Source organism: Manis javanica, chromosome 9 (genome assembly GCF_040802235.1).
Source record: "Manis javanica isolate MJ-LG chromosome 9, MJ_LKY, whole genome shotgun sequence".
Classification (NCBI taxonomy): Eukaryota; Metazoa; Chordata; class Mammalia; order Pholidota; family Manidae; genus Manis; species Manis javanica.
This window is the reverse complement of record NC_133164.1, coordinates 105,952,194-105,975,724: the sequence shown is the minus strand read 5'-3', so window position 1 is coordinate 105,975,724 and position 23,531 is coordinate 105,952,194. Positions and strand designations below refer to the sequence as shown.

At 34.1% G+C, this 23,531-nt stretch overlaps 1 protein-coding gene across 1 annotated transcript in view; it reads right to left on the bottom strand.

The window, feature by feature from the left end:
• DCC (DCC netrin 1 receptor) overlaps positions 1–23,531 on the bottom strand; it is a 1,116,938-nt gene that overhangs the window by 597,376 nt on the left and 496,031 nt on the right. The window contains exons 4-5 of the mRNA XM_037016530.2: positions 14,019–14,169; positions 12,677–12,813 (exon numbers count right to left, since the gene is read on the bottom strand). Of these exons, the coding sequence (XP_036872425.2) occupies positions 12,677–12,813; positions 14,019–14,169 (288 nt within the window). The remainder of the gene's footprint in view (positions 1–12,676; positions 12,814–14,018; positions 14,170–23,531) is intronic.

The window sequence follows — 23,531 nt, the reverse complement described above, 5'->3', positions numbered from 1 at the left end:
AATCAACTATAATAAATCAACACAGTGATGGGAAAAGCAACTAATAATGAGTTTAATTTTTTTAAATTTAATTCTATCTTATATTATGTACTTGTATCTTACATTTGGGATCATTTTTCTACATGGAAAAACTGAACTAATTTCAATATGAGCCATTTTGCAATTACCTTGTGAAGGAAAATCAATATAAACATACCTCAGCACTGCTTTTATAACAATGGTCATTAAATGCATAAGGATGAGGGGTCACTACTACTAAAGGCCAAATACAGATAGACAGAATATTTAAGGACTACTATTTAGGCAGAAGTAATGGTGTTGTAAATTCAGGAGAACTCCATTCCAAGAAAGTTACACATTTTAGAGGTACAAATATTATCTTAATATATTTTATGATAACTATTTTCCATTTATGGTTAAGAACCAAACCATAAAGAGAAACAGAGAAAAAGATTGGTGGTGTGAAAAGTGAGGCAGAAACCTCCTCACTTATAGGAGAGGAGACCTCCAGAAAATATAGGAAATACAACTAATCCTGAAAGAGCAACCTGAAGACTGGGACAGATTGCTTACATCTGGGGAAAACCTAACAGAAAAGGGTAAAGTAACAAGGCCACAATCTGGTGGGAGCCAAGTCCTCCCCTGACCCCAGCTCACAGGTGGGAGGAAGAGAAATGGAGCAGGGAGGGAGAAGAAGCCCAGGAGTGCTAAACACCCACCCATGGAGATCTGATCCAGGGGCATGAACCTACATTACATGATGCTCTGGAGACTAGTATGGTTGGAAAGCAGGCAGAATACTTGGAGAGACTGAAATTCCAGCTGCTTCTAGAGAACAGGTACCCACAACAGGCAGCTCCAGGACAAAAGAAAGGTAGGCACTTTAAAATACTTCCCAACAATGAGAGGGGTGCTAAAGGAGCAAGGCTTACACAGAGCTCACTTGTCAGGAGAAAGGATAGTTGGAAAAATCATCCTGGCACACTCAGCCCAGCAGGTTGGTAACATTAAGGAGCTTCAGGTGCTCCATCCCCCTGGCTGGAAAAGCAGTGCTGAGGCCTCCACTGCAATACACAGTCTGCTACTTCTTCCTCTTGGCCAGCACCAGTTAACAAACCTGCTGCCCCACAATTGCACCAGGCCAGCTGGAAGGCAGCCCCACCTACAGCAGCTGCAAGGGTATAATGCAGAGCTCTTCCCAGCATGCTTAGCCCACTGGCCCTGGCAGAGTAGGCAGGCACTTCAGCCCGGAAGCAAGAAAGAGACCTTTCCTCCCAGCAGAAACCTAGATTCATGTGCCTGTGATCCCTGCCATTGTTCCAGGGACAGGGCAGCTCCAGAGAGCAGAGTTTCTGGGCACTAGAGGTGCCAACAGCACAAAGTTATTATTCCATAGGAATCATTACACATATGAAATGACAAAGGATTTTGTATAAACAACAGTTCTTCAAACACCAGAAAGAGGGCTAAGTGAAAATGAAATCACCAATCTTCTGATAAAGATTTCAAAATAAAAATAATAAAAATGTTTACAGAACTACAGAAATATATAGAAATATATTCAAGATATCAGGGAGGACTTCAAGAAAGAGAAAGAAAGTTTGAAAAATACAGTATTTGGAAAGAAACATAAAATGGAGGGATTTAAAAGCAGATTAGATGAGGTAGAGGAGATGGAAAATGAAATATAAATTAAAGAACAGGAATGCAAAGAAGCTGAGGCACAGAGAGAAAAAAGGAACTCTAGGAATAAAAGAATATTAAGAGAATTGTGTGACCAATTCAAAAGGAACAATACAATATTTACATTATAGGGGTATCAGAAAAGCAGAGAGGAAAAGGAAATCTCTTTGAGAAAATAAATGCTTAAAATTTCCCCAATATGGGAAAGGAAACAGTCTCTCAGGCTGTGAAAGCGCACAGATTTCCCAATGCAAGGGACACTAGGAAGACAACACCAATGCATATAATAATTAAAATGGCAAAGATCAAGGACAAGGACAGAATATTAAAAGCATACAAAGAAAAAAAAAAGAGATCACATATAAGGAAAAGCTAATTAGGCTATTAGCAGAATTCTCAGCAGAAATCTTATAGGCCACAATGGAGTTGCATGATATAATTATTGAAATGAAGCAGGAGGGCCTACAACCTAGAATACACTACATGTTGAGATTATCATTTAAATTGGAAGCAGGAATTAAACAATTTAGAAATCAGCAAAAGTTGAGGGAACTTACAGCCCACAAACTGTCTCAACACAGTATTATAAAGGGACTGCTATAGATGGAAGTGCTCCTAAGGCTAAATAGCTGTCACCAGAGAAAGTAAAACCACAGTAGAGGAGGTAAAGCAATTAATTACTAAGCAAATGAAAAATTAAATAAACTACCCACAAAGTCAGTCAAGGGATACACAAAGAGTACAGTATATGACAACTAAGATATAAAGAGAGAAGGAAGAAGAAGAAGAAGGGAGAAACATGAAGAACCTTTAGATAGTGCTTGAAATATCATATTAAGAGCTTTAAATGAGACTATGAGATAGTATGCAATCTGCCCTTGAATCTTTGGTCATGGCAAATCTAAAGCCTACAATTGTAATAAGTACATATCTAACAATAATCACCTTAAATGGTGATTTATGCACCTTAAATGGTGCACCTTAAATGCACCAGTCAAAAGACACAGAGTTACAGAATTGATAAAAAACAAGACCGGCGTATATGCTGCCTAGAAGAAACCCACTTCAAACCCAAAACACACACAGAGTAAAAGTGAAGGAATGGAAAACCTATTTCATGCAAATAATATGAAGAAAAAATCAAGAGTTGCAGTACTTGTATCAGACAAAATAGACTTCAAAACAAAGTAACAAGAGAAAAAGAAGGACATTACATAATGATAAAGAGGTCAATCTAACAAAAGGATATAACTATTATACATATCTACCCAACACAGGAGCACCAATATGTGTGAAACAAATACTAACAGAATTAAAGGGGGGAATAGAATGCAATGCATTCACTTTGGGAGACCGACACACCACTCACTCAAAAGGACATATCAACCACATAGAAAATCAGTAAGGAGACAGAGGCACTGAACAACACTTTAGAACAGATGGACCTAACAAACATCTACAGAACACTCCACCCAAAAGTAAACAGGATACATATTCTTCTCAAGTGCACATGGAACATTTCTCAGAATAGAACACATACAAGGCCACAAAAAGAGTCTCAGTGAATTTAGAAAGATTAAAATTGTACCAATCAGCTTTTCAGACCACAAATGCATGAAACTAGAAATAAATTACACAAAGAAAACAAAAGAGCCCAAAAAACACATAGAGGTTTAACAACATGCCCCTAAATAATCAGTGGATCAATGACCAAATAAAAACAGAGACCAACCAATATATGAAAACAACAACTCAATAACACAAAATCTGTGGAATGCTGCAAAGGCTATGCTAAAAGGGAAGTATATTTCAATGCAGGCTTACCTAGGGAAAGAAGTACAATTTTAAAATAACAGTCTAAACTCACAATTATTAAAACTAGGAAAAGAACAACAAAGGAGTGCCAAAGTCAGTTAAAGGAGGGACATAATAAAGATTAGAGCAGAAATAAATAAAATCAAGAAGAATAAAACAACAGAAAGAATCAATAAAACCAGGAGCTGGTTCTTCAAGAAAATAAACAAAATAGATAAACCTCTAGCTAGACTTAAGAAGAAAAAAAGAGAGTCTACACATACAAACAGAATCATAAATGAGAAAGGAAAAATCACTACAGACACCACAGAAATACAAAGAATTATGAGAGAATACTATAAAAGATTATATGCTAGCAAATTGGATAACCTAGAAGAAATGGACAACTTCCTAGAAAAACACAATCTTCCAAGACTGACCCAGGAAGAAACAGAAAATCTGAACAGACCAATTATTAGCAATGAAATTGAACTGGTAATCAAAAAACTACCTAAGAACAAATCTCCTAAACCAGCTGGCTTCACCACTAAACTTTATAAAACATTTAGGGAAGACCTAATACCCATCCTCCTTAAAGGTTTCCAAAAAGTAAAAGAGGAATGAATACTTCCAGACTCATTTTATGAGGCCAGCATCATTCTAAAACCAAAACCAAGCAAAGACACCACAAAGAAAGAAAATTACAGACCAATATCCCTGATGAACATAGATGCAAAAATCCTCCACAAAATACTAGCAAACCAAATTTTAAAATACATCAAAAAGACTGGGCATCATGACCAACTGGAATTTATTGCAGGGATGCAAGGATGGTACAATATTTGAAAATCCATCAACAACAGATACCACATCTACAAAAAGAAGGAAAAAAATCACATTATCATCTCAATGTATGCTGAAATGCATTTGACAAAAATCAACATCGATTCATAATAAAAACTCTGAAAAATTGGGTATAGAGGGAAAGTACCTTAACTTAATAAAGGCCATATATGAGAAACCAACAGCCAACATATTTAACAGTGAGAAGTTGAAAGCTTTTCCTGATCGGAAACAGGAAAAGGATGCTCACTCTCACCACTTTTATTCAACATAGTTCTGTAGGTCCTAGCCACAGCAATGAGACAATACAAAGAAATAAAAGGCATCCAGACTGGGAAGAAAGAATTTAAACTGTCACTGTTTGAAGATGACATGATATTATACATAAAAAAACCCTAAAGAATCCACCCCAAAATTACTAGAACTAATAACTGAATTCAGCAAAGTTGCAGGATACAAAACTAATACACAGAAATCTGTGGTATTCCTAATTACTAATGATGAACTAGCAGAGAGACATCAGGAAAACAACTGCATTTACAATTGCATCAAAAAGAAAGAAATACTTAGGAATGAACCTAACCAAGGAGGTGAAAGACCTATACCCTGAAAATAACAAAACACACATGAGCGAAATTAAAGAAGACACCAATAAATGGAAATACATGCCATTCTCATGGATAGGAATAATTAATATTGTCAATTGCCATCCTGCCTAAAGCAATCTAAAGATTCAATGCAATCCCTATCAAAATACCAATAGCATTCTTCAGTAAACTAGGACAAATAGTTTTAAAATTCATATGGAACCACAGAAGACCCCAAATAGCCAAAGCAATTCTGAGAATGAAGAAAAAAGCTGGTGGGATTACACTCCCAAACTTCAAGCTCTATTACAAAGCCACAGTAATCAAAACAATTTGGTACAGGCACAAGAACAGACCCACAGATCAATGGAACAGAATAAAGAGTCCTGATATAAACCCACACATATATGGCCAGTTAATATATGGTAAAAGAGCCACAGATATATAATGATGAAATGGCAGCCTTTTCAACAACTGGTGTTGGCAAAACTGGACTGCTACTTGTAAGAGAATGAAACAGGATTATTGCCTAACTCCATACACAAAAGTAAACTTGAAATGGATCACAGACATGAATATAAGTCATGAAAACATCAAACTCTTAGAAGAAAACATAGGAGAAACTCTCTTGAATATTAACATGAGCAACTTTTTCCTGAACACATCTCCTTGGGCAAGGGAAACAAAAACAAAAATGAACAAATGGGACTACATCAAGCTAAAAAGTTTCTGTACAGCAAAGGATACCATCAGTAGAACAAAAAGGCATCCTACAGTATGGGAGAATATATTCATAAATAACTTATCCAATAAGAGGTTAACATCCAAAATATATAAAAAGCTCACAAGCCTCAACAACCAAAAAACAAATAACCCAATTAAGATATGGGCAAAGGATATGAACAGACACTTCTCCAAAGAAAAAATTTGAATGGCCAACAGGCACATGAAAAGATGCTGCACATCACTAATTATCAGGGAAATGCAAATTAAAACCATGATGAGATATCACCTCACACTAGTCTGGATGGCCCCATCCAAAAGACAAGGAACAAAAAATGCTGGTGAGGATGCCAGAAAGGTGAACCCTACTACACTACTGGTGGGAATGTAAATGAGTTCAACTATTGTGGATAGCAATATGGAGGTTCCTAAATAAACTAAAAATAGAAATACCATTTGACATAGGAATTCCACCCTAGAAATTTATCCAAAGAATATAGTTTCTCAGATTCAAAAAGACATATGCACACATATGTTTATTGTAGCACTATTTACAATAGCCAAAATTTGAAAGCAACCTAAGTGTCCATCAATAGGTGAATGGATAAAGAAGATGTGGTACATATACACAATAGAATACTACTCATCCATAAGAAAGAAACAAATCCTACCATTTGCAACAACATGGATTGAGCTAGAGGATATTATGCTCAGTGTAATAAGCCAGGTGGAGAAAGACAAGTATCAAATAATTTCCCTCATTTGTGGAGTATAACAGTGAAGCAAAACTGAAGGAACAAAACAGCAGCAGACTCACAGACTCCAAGAAGGGACTAGTGGTTACCAAAGGAACGGAGTTGGGGAGGGTGAGTGGGGAGGGAGAGCAAAGTGGATTAAAGGGCATTATAATTATTACTCACAATACAGGTATTTCACAGGGAAGGCAATATATAATGGAGAAGACAAGTGATGTCTCTATAGCATTTTACTCTGCTGATGTACAGTGATTGCAGTGGGGTGGGGGGAACTTGATAATATTGGTAAATGTAGTTATTACAATGTTGTTCATGTGAAACATTCAAAAGACTGTATATCACTGATACCTTAATAAAAATAAAGACAAATAATTTTTTGGAATAAAAAATTTGAATAATAAAAACAGTTTTGTATATATATAAAAAAAGAACCAAAGCATAAAACCCAAGATGGGTTTTCCACCAGCAAGTTTATGAAGGAGGCAACTGAACCCCTTAATGGGATGTGCACATGCCCCTCACTCTCCAAACAAATGGTTGGGTCAGGTCCCTATGTAAAATATTTATAATCATACTTTATGATTATACACATACAGGAAATAGCAACAAATAGCACATATATCTCAATAAAAATTTATAAACATATATAAAACATGAAAGGACACAAAGTCATATCAATTTTTAATTACATGTTTCCATGCATTACTAGACACCTCTGAGAATTGATGGGGTGTGAACATTCACATGCTTATTGTAGTAAATTGATTTTATAGAGCATCTCTAAGACGTATTTTAGAAAAGAAAAAATATCTTCCTATTAATGTGAAGTTAATATTAATAAGATTATGTAAAAGACAATAATAGTTAATAATATAGTTCTTATTAAAATTGGGATGAATCATTTAAATTATCTAAAATATAAGTGGTACCTTTTTCTTAGAAATTAGTAAAGAGATGGTTATGTTGAAGAAAGAAATAAGACAAGGGGACATCAAATTTATAATGCTATCAGATTACACAATATATAAACAGAGATAAAGCATTGATTCATTGTTATGGCAAAAGGGACATTTTTTTTAACACTTCTGGAAATTGAAGATTGCCCATATTAAAAATATACAAGAAATGTTGGTAATACATTTCTCCATTGTGGCTTGTTTCTCTATAAAACTGATCAAGGATCTTTTTAACAGCATAATGCACTGAACATCTCTTTCTGTGGTTATATTAGTCTGTTCAGGCTTCCATAACAAAATACCAACCCTAGGTGGCTGAGACATTGCATATTTTCTCACAGTTAAGGATGCTGGAAGTGTCAGATAAAGGTATCAGCAAGATTGGCTTCTGGAGACTTCTCTCCTTGGCTTGAAGACAGTGCCTTCTCTTTGTGTTCCTACATGTCCCATTTTCTGTGTGTGTACATGGAGAGAGAGCACTCTACTGTCTCTTCCTCTTTACCAAAATACCATCCTACTGAATTGGGACCCCACTCTTTGCATCATTTAACCTTAACTACCAGCTTAATTAATGGTCCTATCTCTAAGTGTAATCACATTGGGATTGATACTTCAACATATGAATTTGTGGGAAAACAATTTATTGCCAAAAATTGGTCTATGAAAAATCCATAACTTTCAATGGAGAGCTTACGTTTTTATACAAAGTTAGGCTTATGTACAATGTACACACAATTGGTGGCTTGAATGGGAAGATGAATGAGATATGGCATCTGCTTTTAAGCTTCTCACAGCCTAGCTGGGAAGAAAACATGAATGACCGTGTTGTAGAGGCAGAGAGAAAGGTAAAAAAAAAAGAATATATTTTCAAAATATATTGTACTTTGATGTTTGTCATTGAATAATGACAGCAGCATGCAAATGAATTAAACTGGACAATTTTCTTACACCAAAAAATCAAAATGGATTAAAGACCTGAATGGAAGACCTGAAACCATAAAACTAAAAGAAAACATAGGTAGTAAATTATTGGATATCAGCCTTGGCAAGTTTTTTTTTTTCTTTTTGTATGTCTCTCCAGGCAAGAGCACAAAACAAAACACAACTGGGACGACATAAGACTAATAAGATTTGCACAGGGAAGGAACCACTGACAAAATGAAAGGCAACCTACTAAATAGAAGAAATGGACAAATAATCCAATAAGCAGTTAATATCCAAAATACATAAAGAACACATACAACTATACAACTCAATGCCAAAAACAACAAACAGGGACAGCTTAACTTCTTTCTTGCCAATTTGGATGCCTTATTTCTTTGTGTTTTCTGATTGCCATGGCTAGGACCTCCAGAACTCTGTTGAATAAAAGTGGGGAGAGTGGGCATCCTTGTCTTTTTTCTGATCTTAAAGGAAAAGCTTTCAGCTTCTCAGTGTTAACTATAATGTTGGCTGTGGGTTTGTCATATATGGCCTTTATTATGTTGAGGTATTTGCCCTCTAACCCATTTTGTTGAGAGTTTTTATCATGAATGGATTTTGAATTTTGTCAAATGCGTTTTCAGCATCTATGGAGATGATCATGTGATTTTTGTCCTTCTTTTTGTTGATGTGGCAGATGATGTTGATGGATTTTTGAATATTGTACCATCCACGCATCCCTGGAATAAATCCTGCTTCATCATGATGGATGATCTTTTTGAGGTATTTTTGAATTCTTTTTACTAATATTTTGTTGACTATTTTTGCATCTATGTTCATCAGGAATATTGGTCTGCAATTTTCTTTTTTTGTGGTGTCTTTGCCTGGTTTTGGTATTAGAGTGACTCATAGAATGAGTTCGGGAGTATTCCCTCCTCTTCAACTTTTTGGAAAACTTTAAGGAGGATGGGTAGTCCTTCACTAAATGTTTGATAAAGTTCAGCAGTGAAGCCATCTGGTCCAGGTATTTTGTTCTTAGGTAGTGTTTTGATTACCAATTAAATTTCCTTGCTGGTAATTGGTGTATTCAGATTTTCTGTTTCTTCCTCGGTCAGCCTTGGAAGGTTATAATTTTCTAGAAAGTTGTCCATTTCTTCTAGGTTATCCAATTCATTAGCATATAATTTTTCATAGTACTCTCTCATTTTTCTTTGTATTTCTGTGGTGTCCATAATGATTTTTGCTTTCTCATTTCTGATTCTGTTTATGTGTATAGACTCTTTTTTTCTTCTTAAGTCTGGCTAGGCATTTATTTATTTTGTTTATTTTCTCAAAGAACCAGCTCCTGCTTTCATTGATTCTTTCAATTGTTTTATTCTTCTCAATTTTATTTATTTCTGCTCTTATCTTTATTATGTCCTTCCTTCTACTGACTTTGGGCCTCATTTGTTCTTCTTTTTCTAGTTTCATTAATTGTGAATTTAGACTGTTCATTTGGGATTGTTCTTCTTTCCTGAGATAGGCCTGTATTCCAATATACTTTCCTTTTAGCATGGCCTTTGCTGCATCCCACAGATTTTGCAGTGCTGAATTATTATTGTCATTTGTCTCTGTGTATTGCCTGATCTTTTTTTTATTTGGTCATTGATCCATTGATTATTTATGAGCATGTTATTAAGCCTCCATATGTTTGTGGGCTTTTTCATTTTCTTTATGTAATTTATTTCTAGTTTCATACCTTTGTGCTCTGAGAAGCTGGTTGGTACAATGTCAGACTTTTTTAATTTACTGAGGCTCTTTTTGTGGTCTAGTATATGATCTATTCTTGAAAATGGTCCATGTGCACTTGAGGAGAATGTGTATTCTGTTGCTTTCGGATGAAGTGTTCTGTAGATGTCTGTTAGGTCCATGTGTTCTAATGTATTGTTCAGTGCCTCTCTCTCCTTACTTATTTTCTGTCTGGCTGATCTCTCCTTTGGAGTGAGTGGTGTGTTGAAGTCTCCTAGAAGGAATGCATTATATTCTGTTTCCCCCTTTGATTCTGTTAGTATTTGTTTTACATATATAATGATCCTGTGTTGGGTACTTAGATATTTATAATAGTTATATCCTCTTGTTGGACTGATCCCTTTATCATTATGTTATGTCCTTTTTTGTCTCTTTTGACTTTTTTTGTTTTGAAGTCTATTTTGTCTGATACAAGTACTGCAACTCCTGCTTTTTTCTCCCTATTAGTTGCATGAAATATCTTTTTCCATTGCTTTTACTTTCAGTCTGTGTATGTCTTTGGGTTTAAAGTGAGCATATAGGCAGCATATAGATGGATCTTGTTTTCTTATCCATTCAGTGACTCTATGTCTTTTGATGGGTGTATTCAGACCATTTATATTTTGATGGGTGTATTCAGACCATTATAAGTATGTACTTATTGCCATTGCAGGCTTTAGTTTCTTGGTTACCAAAGGTTCAAGGGTAATTCTCTTAACTATCTGACAGTCTAATTTAACTCACTTAGTATGCTATTACAAACACAATCTAAAGGTTCTTTTTTTTCCCTCCTTTTTCTTCCTCCTCCATTCTTTATATATTTGGTGTCATATTCTGTTCTCTTTGTTTATGACTTGATTCACTTCAGGGGTAGTTGATTTGATTCTGCATCAGGTTGGTAATAAATCGTTCTAGTACAGGGAGACTCCATTTTATAAAAGTGTTAGATGGGGAAATATTGGTGGGTAGAGAGGAATGTACTCTTGATGAGGGGCAAATTCTTGTACTGCTGTTGAAAGTATAAACATTTCTGCAATATTCTTCCTTAGGATATAAGCCAATAGATGCCGAAGATATATACGAACAATCAGCTTAGTGTGTGTTTAAAAAACAAATAAATAAAACTTGGAAACAAGATAATGTTCAATAATAAAGAACTGGAGAATATACACATGTGTATAGGAACATACAGAGGAAGCTGCCATGAATGTCAATATATGGGCATATATGTATGTCAGGTGTATATTTCTTATTTAGTTTATCCTCACAAATCAGAATTTATATACATTTTGCTTAGATATCAATGAAGTATTATATGTCTAAATACTATGAACTTGATATGAATTTGATCCATTATATTTTCAATTTATCTATAATCACTATAAATTCTAGCTCATTCCATAACTGCATTTACCTTATGATCAGGAATACACATTACAAGATGAATATCTATGGTAGACATTCTTTGTTACTGTGATATTTTATGTAAAAGTTCTTTGTTTCACCAATAAACTTCCATATAAAGAAAGAGTGAATTAAATTGTTGCTATTTTAAAGACAGCTGATATTTTAGTTAGAATAATGTAACCTCTATAACCAAAGAATTAAAGCCCTTTGCCTGTTCTTAGTTTAATATTTATGGTTTAATCAAAGAACAAACAACCCAGTGATTCACCCATCTTACACGTTATTACCTTGTCAGCAGATTAAAGCATTTTCTGAATAAACTTTAAAGCCCAAAACCAAAATGGATAGCATAATAATAATATGATATAGGTTAGCAGATATAATCAGCCACTATACCTTTTCATTTCTACTGAATAACTTTTAAAGAGCCTGTGATTTTTTTCTTGGACTCTTTAAAAGGTAAAAAGATTTACTCCAGAGGGAAAATACCCAAGGACTGGTGAATGACTTTTTTTTTTGTTTTTGGTACAGGAAAATGCTACTGAAATTCAAATGTTAAGGCACTTTCTTTGAGCTACATGTTTCAAATAAAACTGGCTAAGAGAAATCTGGAGATGATATGTTTAAGTACCAACCATATAATTTACAAAAATAAGTGGGTACCCTGCCTTTCTGAATAATATATACCCTTAAATTTGTTGAAATTAGATTACTGCTATGCAAGATTTCCTTAAATATATTTGATTTTAATGATTTACTTTCAACATAACATCTACAATATTTCCTTATTAATAAAACAATCTTACCAATACATCTGAATTTAATGCCAGGGACCTTGTCATTGCAAGTGATATCTGACTTTTCTGCTCAAGTGCATATTTTTTATACCATTTCTCTCATTTTTTTGTTCATTTATTTTCCCCACATAAGATATTTTGAAACCTCTCCTTTGATATTTAATACATATTTGTTAAATAGTAACTGTTAGTGGGTTTCAGAAAAATCAGTGGAATAATTAGACTAAAGAGTGATGTATTTGAATTTCAGTCAATGAGCAAGTATTCAAACACTCCATTTAACCCCTGTGCAATTTATCAAAGAGTCAAGACGTGTGGAATATTGGGACTTTGCAATTTCACACTAATAAACATAGGAAGTAGGTCAGTTATAAATATTTAAAGTGTCACGTTACTATATTTTGAACAGGACAATGCAAACTCATCTCAAGCCATTAACTTACCCAAGACTGTGAGCTCTGCAGAGGCACTGATATTCTCATTTTTATATGTGACAACACAGATGTAAGTTCCACTATCATCATCTGTCACATTGGAGATAAGCAAGTTGCTTCCACCCAATAAAGAATACTTCTTGGACCTGTAAGCCATAAGGCATGTAAAATTAGAGACTGGTTTAATATACATGTATACCAGGCAAGATACTCAGATGTTTAATGAACTCCACAAAAGATCAAATTATAAAATAGTTAAGAAATTCTTTCATGGGGCCTTGAGAGCATCACATTTATTGAACAAAAATTAATTCAAGCCTCCCATGGGAAGGCTGTGTGCAGAGATCAAAGAAATGAAGTAGATTAAACTTAGAACTAATATGTTAGTACTGAAAATAAATGTATAGATAATCAGGTCCAATTCTCTCATTTTGGATTTGAGGACCACAGGTCCAGGGGAGTGATTTCTCACAATAAACATCAATGTTCTGTGTTCTGACATCCAATTTAATAATCTTTGTAGAAAACCACACTTCATACTGCACCAAGACCTGGTTATACTCAGAAAACACATCTTAACATGTTGAAGCTGCAGCCCAATTTCTTGCATGCTTTAATATCGTCAGAAGTATTGTGATACTATACCATGTTTTGTTGTTACATAAATAAATATTTGAAGTAGATGAAACCTGAAGATTAAATTATTGTCTATGAATCTACCTTGCCACAGAAAATGAATTTGTTAAAAAGGAGCATGCCAGACCTCAAAATCAATGAAATTAATTTCTTATTGAAATCCATTTAATCAAAACGTTTCAGACTAAGTGTTCCATTCTATTTAGAGTTTACTTTCTAACTATGTCTTAATATTAATGTCCAGTAATTCAAAGCCAGCCAAGTTCTCCTCCTATCTATCTTAGATATTTGTTATATCTGGGATGGTGAGAGAGATAATTGGAGCTAGAAAAAAAATTGCACAGACCATATAATGACATTCTACATATTTAAATTCAGGAAATTTTAGTTTCTTAAGAAATACTTAGTTTTCTATATCACTTCCTTAGGATGAAATCTTCCAAAGTGTATCTTTGCTGAAGACTCCTTAAGCAGGAACATCACAACAGCACCCCTGGCTTTCTACATTTCCCTTCTGGATTGATCTCATGACTTTGACTCTGTTCCCCACCCCTTTATCCCTGTGGGTAAACATTTTTCATATACTATATAATGTCAAGGAATGTGGAAAAATATTCAATTATTATAAAAGATCCCAGTATTTCTAGGCACCTGTTTCAAATTAGAGAAAGATAAACAGTACAACACATTCATAAAACTCTTAGATATATAATACCTGAGTTGGATGACCTCCTCTCCACGTAACCAGGTAAAGCTTGGGGGAGGATAGCCAGAAACACAACATTCCAGGATGGCATCTTTCCCTTCAGTGGCTACAACATTGGATGGTCTTTGCAGAAAATAAAGTTGCCTATGGAGTCCTGGATCTGTAGAAAGAAAATACAAGGCTGCATCTTTTAGGAAAAACATTGCCAAGGTAAATGATATAGTTTGAACCTGTTTTTTCTTTTTTTCCTAACAAGACTCAGTGAAGGAGAAAAAGAAAAGAAAAATGCTAAGATACTAATAAATGAAATAAACTCCTAAGGGAGTTTTTCCATCCTTAGTTTCTAGGATTATGATACTGGAATATTCTTAGCTATGGATGACATCATGGTAAAAGAAAAAGGACAAAACCTTTTCTTCAGTCACTCATGTAGGCTGAAGGCCTTGTTGGTTGATCGTTAGAGAACAGGACAATATTATCATTAAGTTTTCTAAAAGTTATCACCCAAAAAAGAACGCTATGTTCTGTTTCCCTGCCACTAATATCTATTTTGCTTCTTTCAGCTTTATCATTTCTGTGGTTTGGGATATAAGATAAACAAACATTTTAGAATTGTGTTATATACCATGCAAGTATTAAGGAGTAGAACATAGAACATACTGATATAATATTTGTTGTGTTTAAGATGGAAGTCACATTAAAGTTTGTTTTTCATAACAATAACTTTGGATGTTTTAAGCCTTCTGCTTTTTTTAATGTTTAATGACACTGCAACTAGTGTGCTGGTTCCTGGAGCTAAGATGCTGGGTAAATGAAGAGCTCTGACATGCTTCCATTTCTCCCACTGCATTTTCTAGTACTACATATACAACATTATTCATTTTTACTAGCAGATAACTGAAACAGTGTCTATTCAACCTAAACACTCACTTCATTTACCTTAGAACTCATGTGATCCAAAGTTGCTAAGATTATATCAGTGAACTAACTTTTTAAAAAAATCATAAAATTCTAAGCACAGGGTTCACTACTGTCAAGAGAAAGCTCTGAGAGTTAATGTCCTTATGCCTGGGACACAGCAGGAGTCTATGGATGCGTGGCTTGAAGGAAATCCTCCCCGACATGGTAATATTCTCTGACCCGACCTATTGACTATATTTCTATCACTCAAAGTTAATTTATTGAAGAAAATATTCCCTGATTTCCAGGTCCCCATTACAATCCACATATCTCTATAAAGGTTTAATTTAGATTATTTTAAATATTTTTTATTGAAGTATAGTTGCTATACAATATTATTTTGGTTTCAAGTATACAACATAGTGATTCAACAATTATCTACATTATTAAATCCTCACCCCAACTAGTGTGGTTACTGTCAATGTAGAAAGATGTTACAATACTATTGCCTATATTCATTAGGCTGTACTTTCATCCCCATGACTAACTTATATTATGATTGAGATTTTGTGTAACTAAGGCTGTTTTCAACTTAATGCATTAAATGGGATAAGCATGTAATTTGTTGTTTTGCAAACTCAAAGCAAAATCTTGAAGCAAAAAAAAAAATGAAGCAATGAAATCCTAAAAACTAAAATATTAGGGTGGATGGAGAATTGCCAAAGAATGTGAGATCCAACTGGGTCATAAAGTAGGCTGTGGGTGATGAGACAGGAAGTGACGTAGATGGAGGTCTGGGACACATCTTAACATTGTTGTTAATCTCCCTTGGCTTGACCGAACTCCACACATGTTGATCGCAGGTTAAAGAAGACCAGTTCTCTAGTTAACAGTTGGGATAGTAATTGTCATCTAAAGTACTGTTTGTGTGGAGAAAGAGAAATTCACACTTTTTCAGTCTTCTCACATCTGTTTCTGGTTGTTACAGCAACCAAAACAAATACTCTTCACGATAAAAATATTGAAGAGAATTTTCAGATGTGTTAATCCTTATTAAACCAATATTGTAGAAAACATGTCTCAAAACTTTAAAAAACTGCTAGTTGTATATGTCATTTCCTTTCTTAAAACTTTCTTAAAAGTTGGAAATTTCCATTTTCAAAGAAAAGAAAAATGGCTTGATGGGTAATATTGCTTAACAATAAATTTCCTAAATGGACAAGTCCCTGAAATGTGCATTTCTAAATAGCCATCTTTATAATGGAGTCTAATCCATTTGAATGCTTTACTTCCACCACCTGTTCCTCAGCAGAAATGCTGCAGTTATATACATTGTATAATACTATATCATGTGTGTATGTGTGTTTATATGTATATATACTATAATATCCTGTGTGTGTGTGTATATATATAAAATGTGTGTGTGTGTGTGTGTGTGTGTGTGTGTGTGTGTGTGTGTGTGTGTGTGTATAAATCAAGTAAGATCTACTTAATTTGATCTTCTGGCTAAATAAAACTTACCTGGGACCTATATTCAATATTCTTATTTACCCATAAAAGAGCCAATATTTCAGCGAAACTATTATTTCAGCTCACACTATTATACTTTCTTTTATCAAAAAAGCAAAATCATGTGACACAAATGATTATGTCTGGTGTTATTTTTATTTTTAAGTTTTAATTTTAAAAAATTGAACAAATAGTACAGAGAATTCCCATATATCAGTTCCTCATCTCCTAAAAAACTCAGTTTCCCTTATCTTTAACTCTTACATTAGGATGATACATTTGTTGCAGTCAATGAACTGACACTGATATATTACTGTTGACTTAAGTCCATAGTGTACATTAACGTTCACTCTTTGTGTTGTACAGTTCTATGAATTTTGACAAATGCATAATGTCATGTATTCAACATTACAGTATCATATAGAATAGTTTCACCACCTTAAAAATCCCATTAGCTTTTCCTATTCATCCCTCCCCTACCACCCCTATATCAAACCCCAGATAATCACTTTTCTTTTTACTAGAATTGTATCTTTTCCAGAATATCATATAGTTGGAATTAGACAGTATGTTGACTTTTCAGATCGATCTCTTTCACTTACTAATATGCACTTAGTGTTCCTCCACGTCGTTTTGTGTTTGATAGTTCAGTTACTCTTATTGCTGGATGATATTCCATTGTATGGATGAATCAGTTTGTTTATCCATTCACTTACTGAAGTATATCTTTATTGCTTCCAGTTTTTGGTAATATGAGCAAATCTATAGATGTCCATGTGCAGATTTTCTTTGGATATAATTTTCAACTCAATTAGGTTAATATTTTGAATGGCAATTGCTAGATTTGTAGTAAAAAAAATACAGTAAAAGTATGTTGATCTTTTGTGAGAAACTCTCACACTGTTTCCAATGTGGCTCTCCAATTTTGCATTCCCACCAGCAAAAAATGGGAGTTATTGTTCCTCATCCTCATAAACATTTGGCATGCTCATTTTGGATTTTAGCCATTTTAATAGGTATCAAGTGTCATTTAATAGGTATTTTAACTTCCAATTCCCTGATGACATATGATGTTGAATGTATTTCAAATGCTTGATTTTCATCTGTATATCTTCTTTGGTGATGTGTCTGTTCAGGTATTTTGCCTATTTTTTTTTCACTGGTTTATTTATTTTTTTACTGTTGAGCTTCAAATGTTATGCTTGTTGTATATTTTGGATACAGTCCTTATCAGATGTGTGTTTTGCAAATATTTTCACAGTTTGTGACTTGTTTTTCATTCTCTTAACATTGTCTTTTGAAGAGAAGAAATAATTTTCACAAAGCCCAGTTATCAATTTTTCCTTCCATAGATTGTTTTATAGGTGTTGTTCCTAAAAATTCATTGTCAGACTCTTAGGTCTCATGCTTGGATTTTCTCTTATGTTGTCTTCTGGAAATTTGTACAGTTTTATGTTTTACTTTTAAGTCTATGATCCATTTTGAGTTATTTTTTGCAAAAGTTTAGGTCTCTGTCTAGATTTTTTTTTTTCATATCCACGTCCAATTGTTAGAGCAGCATTTGTCCAAACAACTCTACTCCTCTCGTCATTGACTTGATTTTGCTCCTTTGTCAAGGATCAGTTGACTATATCTGTACGGGTCTATTTTAGGGAGTTCTATTTTGTTCTGTTGATCTATTTGCCTATTATTTTGCCAATATAACACTATCTTGACTGTCACAGCTTTATAATGAGTCTTGATGTCAGGCACTGCGCATCCTCTGACATTCTTCTTCAGTATTGTTCTGACTATTCTGGGTGTCTTGTCTTTCAATATAAACCTTAGAATCAATTTATTGAGAAACAAAATAACTTGCTGAGATTTTGTCTTTACCTTTAAAATATCAGTTGTTCAGGTATATGAAACTCCAACATGTGGACTCATATTGCCACAAAAGAACCATCTTTCTGCTATTACATTTTTAGACAGAGCATACTCCAAGATTACTTCAATTTTAATCTGGCCCATTTGTTATTTTTATTGTCTTTGTGTCTTTCTAGGCATTGGGATTTGTGATCTGATGATATGTATAAAAATGTCAGCTATTGACAGATAAATTAAGTTTCATTTCTCCAAAGGTATTTCTCTGTAAGTATATAATCTAACAAATTATAATATTCTAATATTAATTATATACTTACATAATAATATAAAGTTTAATATATATTAAATGTATCTAAGTATAAAATTAATATATATTTATATAAGTATACAGTATTAATATTATGTAAGTATATAATCTAATAAATTCAAATGTAATCTACTAAATTCAAATATTCTAATAATAATATAATAATACAAGTTCCCAAAAAAGCTTATAGACATTTTCTTTAATAGGTAATAGTTCATATGTTTTATGATGTTATGATAGATTAAAAATGATCACAAATTGTTTGAGTTCCTCAAATCCAGATTGGTGGGTCTAGTTCCCTATGATTTAAATATGGCCTGACTCTGTGTCTTACTTTGACCAGTGGATTGAGTGGGGGTATACTGTATGCATTCTGGAACCAATGCCTCAAGAGGCCTTACGATTCCTGCCATGGCTCTACCTAAGAATGCCATGTTAGCCTAGCCAGTTGCAGAAGGCACATGGGGGACAACTGAGTCCCCCTACCAAAAACCAGCACCAGCTAACTGACAGACATGAGCGAGGCCATCTTGCCCTCTGCACCTCAGCCAAATGTGCACAGTAAGTAAGCTCACGTGAAACCAGCAGAGGAACTGCCAAGATAAACCACAGAATTGTAAGAGATAATAAACTGCTGTTTAAAGTCACTACATTTTGGAATGGTTTGTTATGCAGCAATAAATCGCTGCCTTTTTTTTCCCTTTAAAATGTGGGGGGTTTTCTAAAGGAGCAGCAAGAATGTGTATTTATGTTTTAAAATAGAGAGGCTGGAGATATCATTGCCGAGATTATCTTTGTGTGACAGAATTATGGGTGGTTTTTATATTCATCTTAGGAATTTTCTGTATTTTCTACAGGCTTTTATAAGGACATATGTTATTTTTAGAGTAAAGAGTTATTTTAAATTCAAGTGTTGCAAAGTGGATTGGAATTATACAAGAAGCAAAGAAATTATAAAAGTCAATGACTAAAACACCAGACAGATAATTTAAGGGAAAATTAAAGTTTTCCCTCCAGGTTCCATAATAGTATAGATGAAAAGCCTGGGAGGGTGAACTTGAAATTTCAGGTCATGTCTTTTGTTGACTACACTGATTTTAATGGAAGTATGATGGAATTGGTAATTACTCATAAAAATCACTTTTGTTCTCCCTATAAGGACACTGACTATTCAGATGAATGGAGTTATTCAGCTAATAAAACATAACAATTTTTTCCAGTGAATTAATGAACATGATTTTATCACAGGAAATGGCACTGGAATACTAGTGTGTAACATTCTATTTCATTAATATGGTGATAGGTACACAAATGGTCATTTCAGTTTTAGTCTTTAAGCTGTGCACATATTTCATATATTTTTATGGATGCATAATATATTTTAAGATCGAAGTGGTAGGAAGATGCAAGGGTAGATTCTAGAAAACATATTTGGTAGCTTTAAATAAAATCAGCAAAAGTTAATTTTTTCCTAATGTCAGACTTTATATAAAAAATACAAAAGCAGACCTCATTAACATGATGCACAAAGAAGTGAATGCACAGAATTATGCAACCATTTTTTTTCTAAATTAATTACAAGCAGTCATGATTTGTTTAGACTAAAAACCAGTTTAGTTTTCACCTGTTAGTGGAGAAATGTTAGCCTGATTCTCTGACCTGATCTCACTGTGGCCCTGGTGTCAGCACAGATAATCCTCCTCAGAGAGCAAGACGATAGTATGTAAACAGAAAAAACAGTCATTACAGAGATACTGTATCTGACATACACAGATTGCATTAAAGTGTAGAAACACCTCAAGGCAATATGCTGCCTTTGCTTAGGCTTCCTTCCCTTCCCCTCCACTCCCCTTCTCTTCCCTTCCTTCCACCCTTCCTAACTTTTTTAATAGGAAATTTGGCCTACTTTACCTTAACCTGTTTTCTGAGTTGGGGAAAACTGACCTACAATCATTCAGAAAATGACAGTCACTCTCAAAATGGTCTCAGGAACCATTTGTACTCAAAAGTTACTGAGGGCCCCAAAGGCCTTTTGTTTGTGTAGGTTATAGCTATAAATATTCGCCACATTAAAAATCAAAAACTGAGAGGTTTCTACAAATATTTATTTATTTATTAAATATTTTGCCATAACCTATCAAAAAATGATACTTAAAACTATATTTTCCAAAGCAAAACTACTAGCAAGAAGAATGATAGTACTTTACATTTTTGCAAATTTTTTTTAATGAGTGGTTTCATAGAAAATAACTATACTGTTGTGTTATTTTATACATCCAATTTTGTTCTGGTATGTTGATTTGATTGAATTACATGAAAATAATCTGACCTGAACAGATATGTAGTTGGACAAAAAAAGGCATCTTATGATAGCCTTTTCAGATAATTGTAGATTTCATCCATTAACACTCCAATAAGTAATTTCAATAAGTAGTTTCTTGAAAGTCAGTTGCAATACAGAAGCTGACTCCATGTCAAGAAACATTTTGTGCTGTTATATAAAAATCCATTGGCCTATCTTGCATTTTGAGCTGATCCTTTACCCATGCATGATTTTGTCACATCAATCAGTGGTCATTTGGAACGGTACACTGAATTAGACAGCTCTTCCAAATGTTGACACATTTCATTATGCAGTATCAAAAAATCCCATTTGTTACTATCAGCACCAATTCCAGGAGAAAGGCCTTTTAATGTTGAGAAACTGTCAAGCTCCCTATAGTGGACACAAGTTTACCAAATTTCTAATCTTAACTTAAAAACTAGAATTTCATCTTTGGCAGCAAATACAATTTTTCCTGGATCTGACTGGCTCACTTTTTTTCATTTTTGAGAAGACATCTAACTAGTAGCCTACTGTGCATAGCTACAGTTTTTCTGTTGATTGTCCCTTAAAGTAGAAATGGTGTTCCTTGAAAAAAAAAAAAGTAGCTAATTCAGCTTGAAACTCCAATGATTGCTGAAGCGTTTAACCCTCAAAAACTCCCTGTGTTTAGACATACTTCACGTGTATTTCCCATTTAACATGCAGGATATTAAAAATATATATGTATTTAAGGGTTGAGAATTAATAAAATTTAAAATGTACTGATTCCTCAAAGACATTCTTCAGTCAACATGGTGAAAAAAATAGAAAAACATATTGCATGATCATTAAAACAGATTTGACCTCACAGATCCCCTAAAGGTATCTCAAGAAATGCCAGAGTCCAAAGACCAAACTTTGGGAACTAATGAACACAGTCTCAACAAATAAGCTATTTTTTTATGCATTCGAGAATTCCATTTCCTTCCAAAATGGGGATAGTTTAGCATCTTTCAAGTAGAAATTGAAAGATTAAATATGCCTCTTTCTCTTCTTCATTATTATTATGTTATTTCACATTTAGGAAGGCAATACAAAACCCAAATAATTCCAACTGCTGTCTTTCAGCAATAGATTATTCGAAGTCAAGAAACATCTTGACTCACAACCTGACACATTTACCTACACTTCACATATTCAGAAATACAAACTCAACTGTCTTCAGGGCCCATGACCTTAAGAGGCATGGGGAAGGCACTCTACTGAAAGTGGAGAGTATTTTCTGTCTAAAGATATTTAAAACAAATAAGATAAAAGGTTTCTATTAGGCATTCAGACTTTATATAACTTAGTTGAGTTTGTGAGGTAAGCAGGAAACTAGATTTGACTTTCTGCATTCACAGGTTTTCCCAAATACCCTGGAGCCACATAATTTTGACTTTGCTCATGATAGATGACCAGATTGACTAGACAAATTATTCAACTTGTGATACATTTGAAAGGTAACTCTCTATAATTATTCTATGACATGAGGTATGAATACTCAACCTGTGATGACAATGACTGTCTTACAATGGGGCCATTTTCCTAAACTAATATTTAGGAACTGTAACATTAAACTTAACATGGCTGAATCTAAAGAATAATTAAGACACAGAAAAGTTGAATTATGGACTATTGGCATCTGTGTCAGCAAGAAAACATACTGTTTTTCTACAACTTCATAACTGTCTTCCTCAATACAACTAATACTTTCTTTTATGTTTTATGTTTTATGTTTTCTGAATGTCAAACTGTTTGTTTCCCCTCATTGTACATGCTCTTTGCTTTTCTTTATTAATGACTGCCTCAATGGAATACAAAACACTTTTCCAACTGGAAATAAAAGGACCTTGTAGGCTACTATGGGGCATTCTCTTTGATTTCTTCCAAAGCCTATGAGATTAATGTAACTTCAAGGAGCTAGTTTCCTCTGTCTGCACCCTCAGTTCCAAGCTGACCTAGTGTTCTCCTGCTGGCTCTGTAGCCATCCCCTATCTAGTTCTCTTCTAGAAAATTCACCAGGCACCATGTGTCTTCAAACGTAAGTATGTACTATAATATGTGCTCTAAGTGAAAAAATTCCATGAAACTCAATCTAACTCTGTGTTTAGAGTGTCTTTTATTTTTAAAAGCTGCCTAAACCAGGCTGATCACAGGAATCAAAATGTATTTAATAAAAACATGGAGAAAAAAAAACACCCTATCTGGCCAAAAGCCAAGGAGCTATGAACAGAGAGGGAGAAGGGAGCCATTTCTCAGGAGCTATGATTCATCATTCTGAATCCATTACTTCCCTTCCGCATTTATATCAGTTGAGTACTAAAAATGACATTCCCTTTCTGTAAATATTCCTACATCTGTTCATATTTCCTTTCTTTCTCCATGTACACACACGCACACACACACACATACACACACACACATTGCTATTTATAGTTAGAGTTTGGAGGAAGAAAGGGGAATGCCTATTCTTATCACTGACATATGGTTACATCCTTCTCACAGGCAAATTTTGAGTCTATCAATTTCATTTTGTAGCAGGTCTGACGGAAGTGATTTTTCATTTATAGAATTATTATTTTTTAAAATTTTA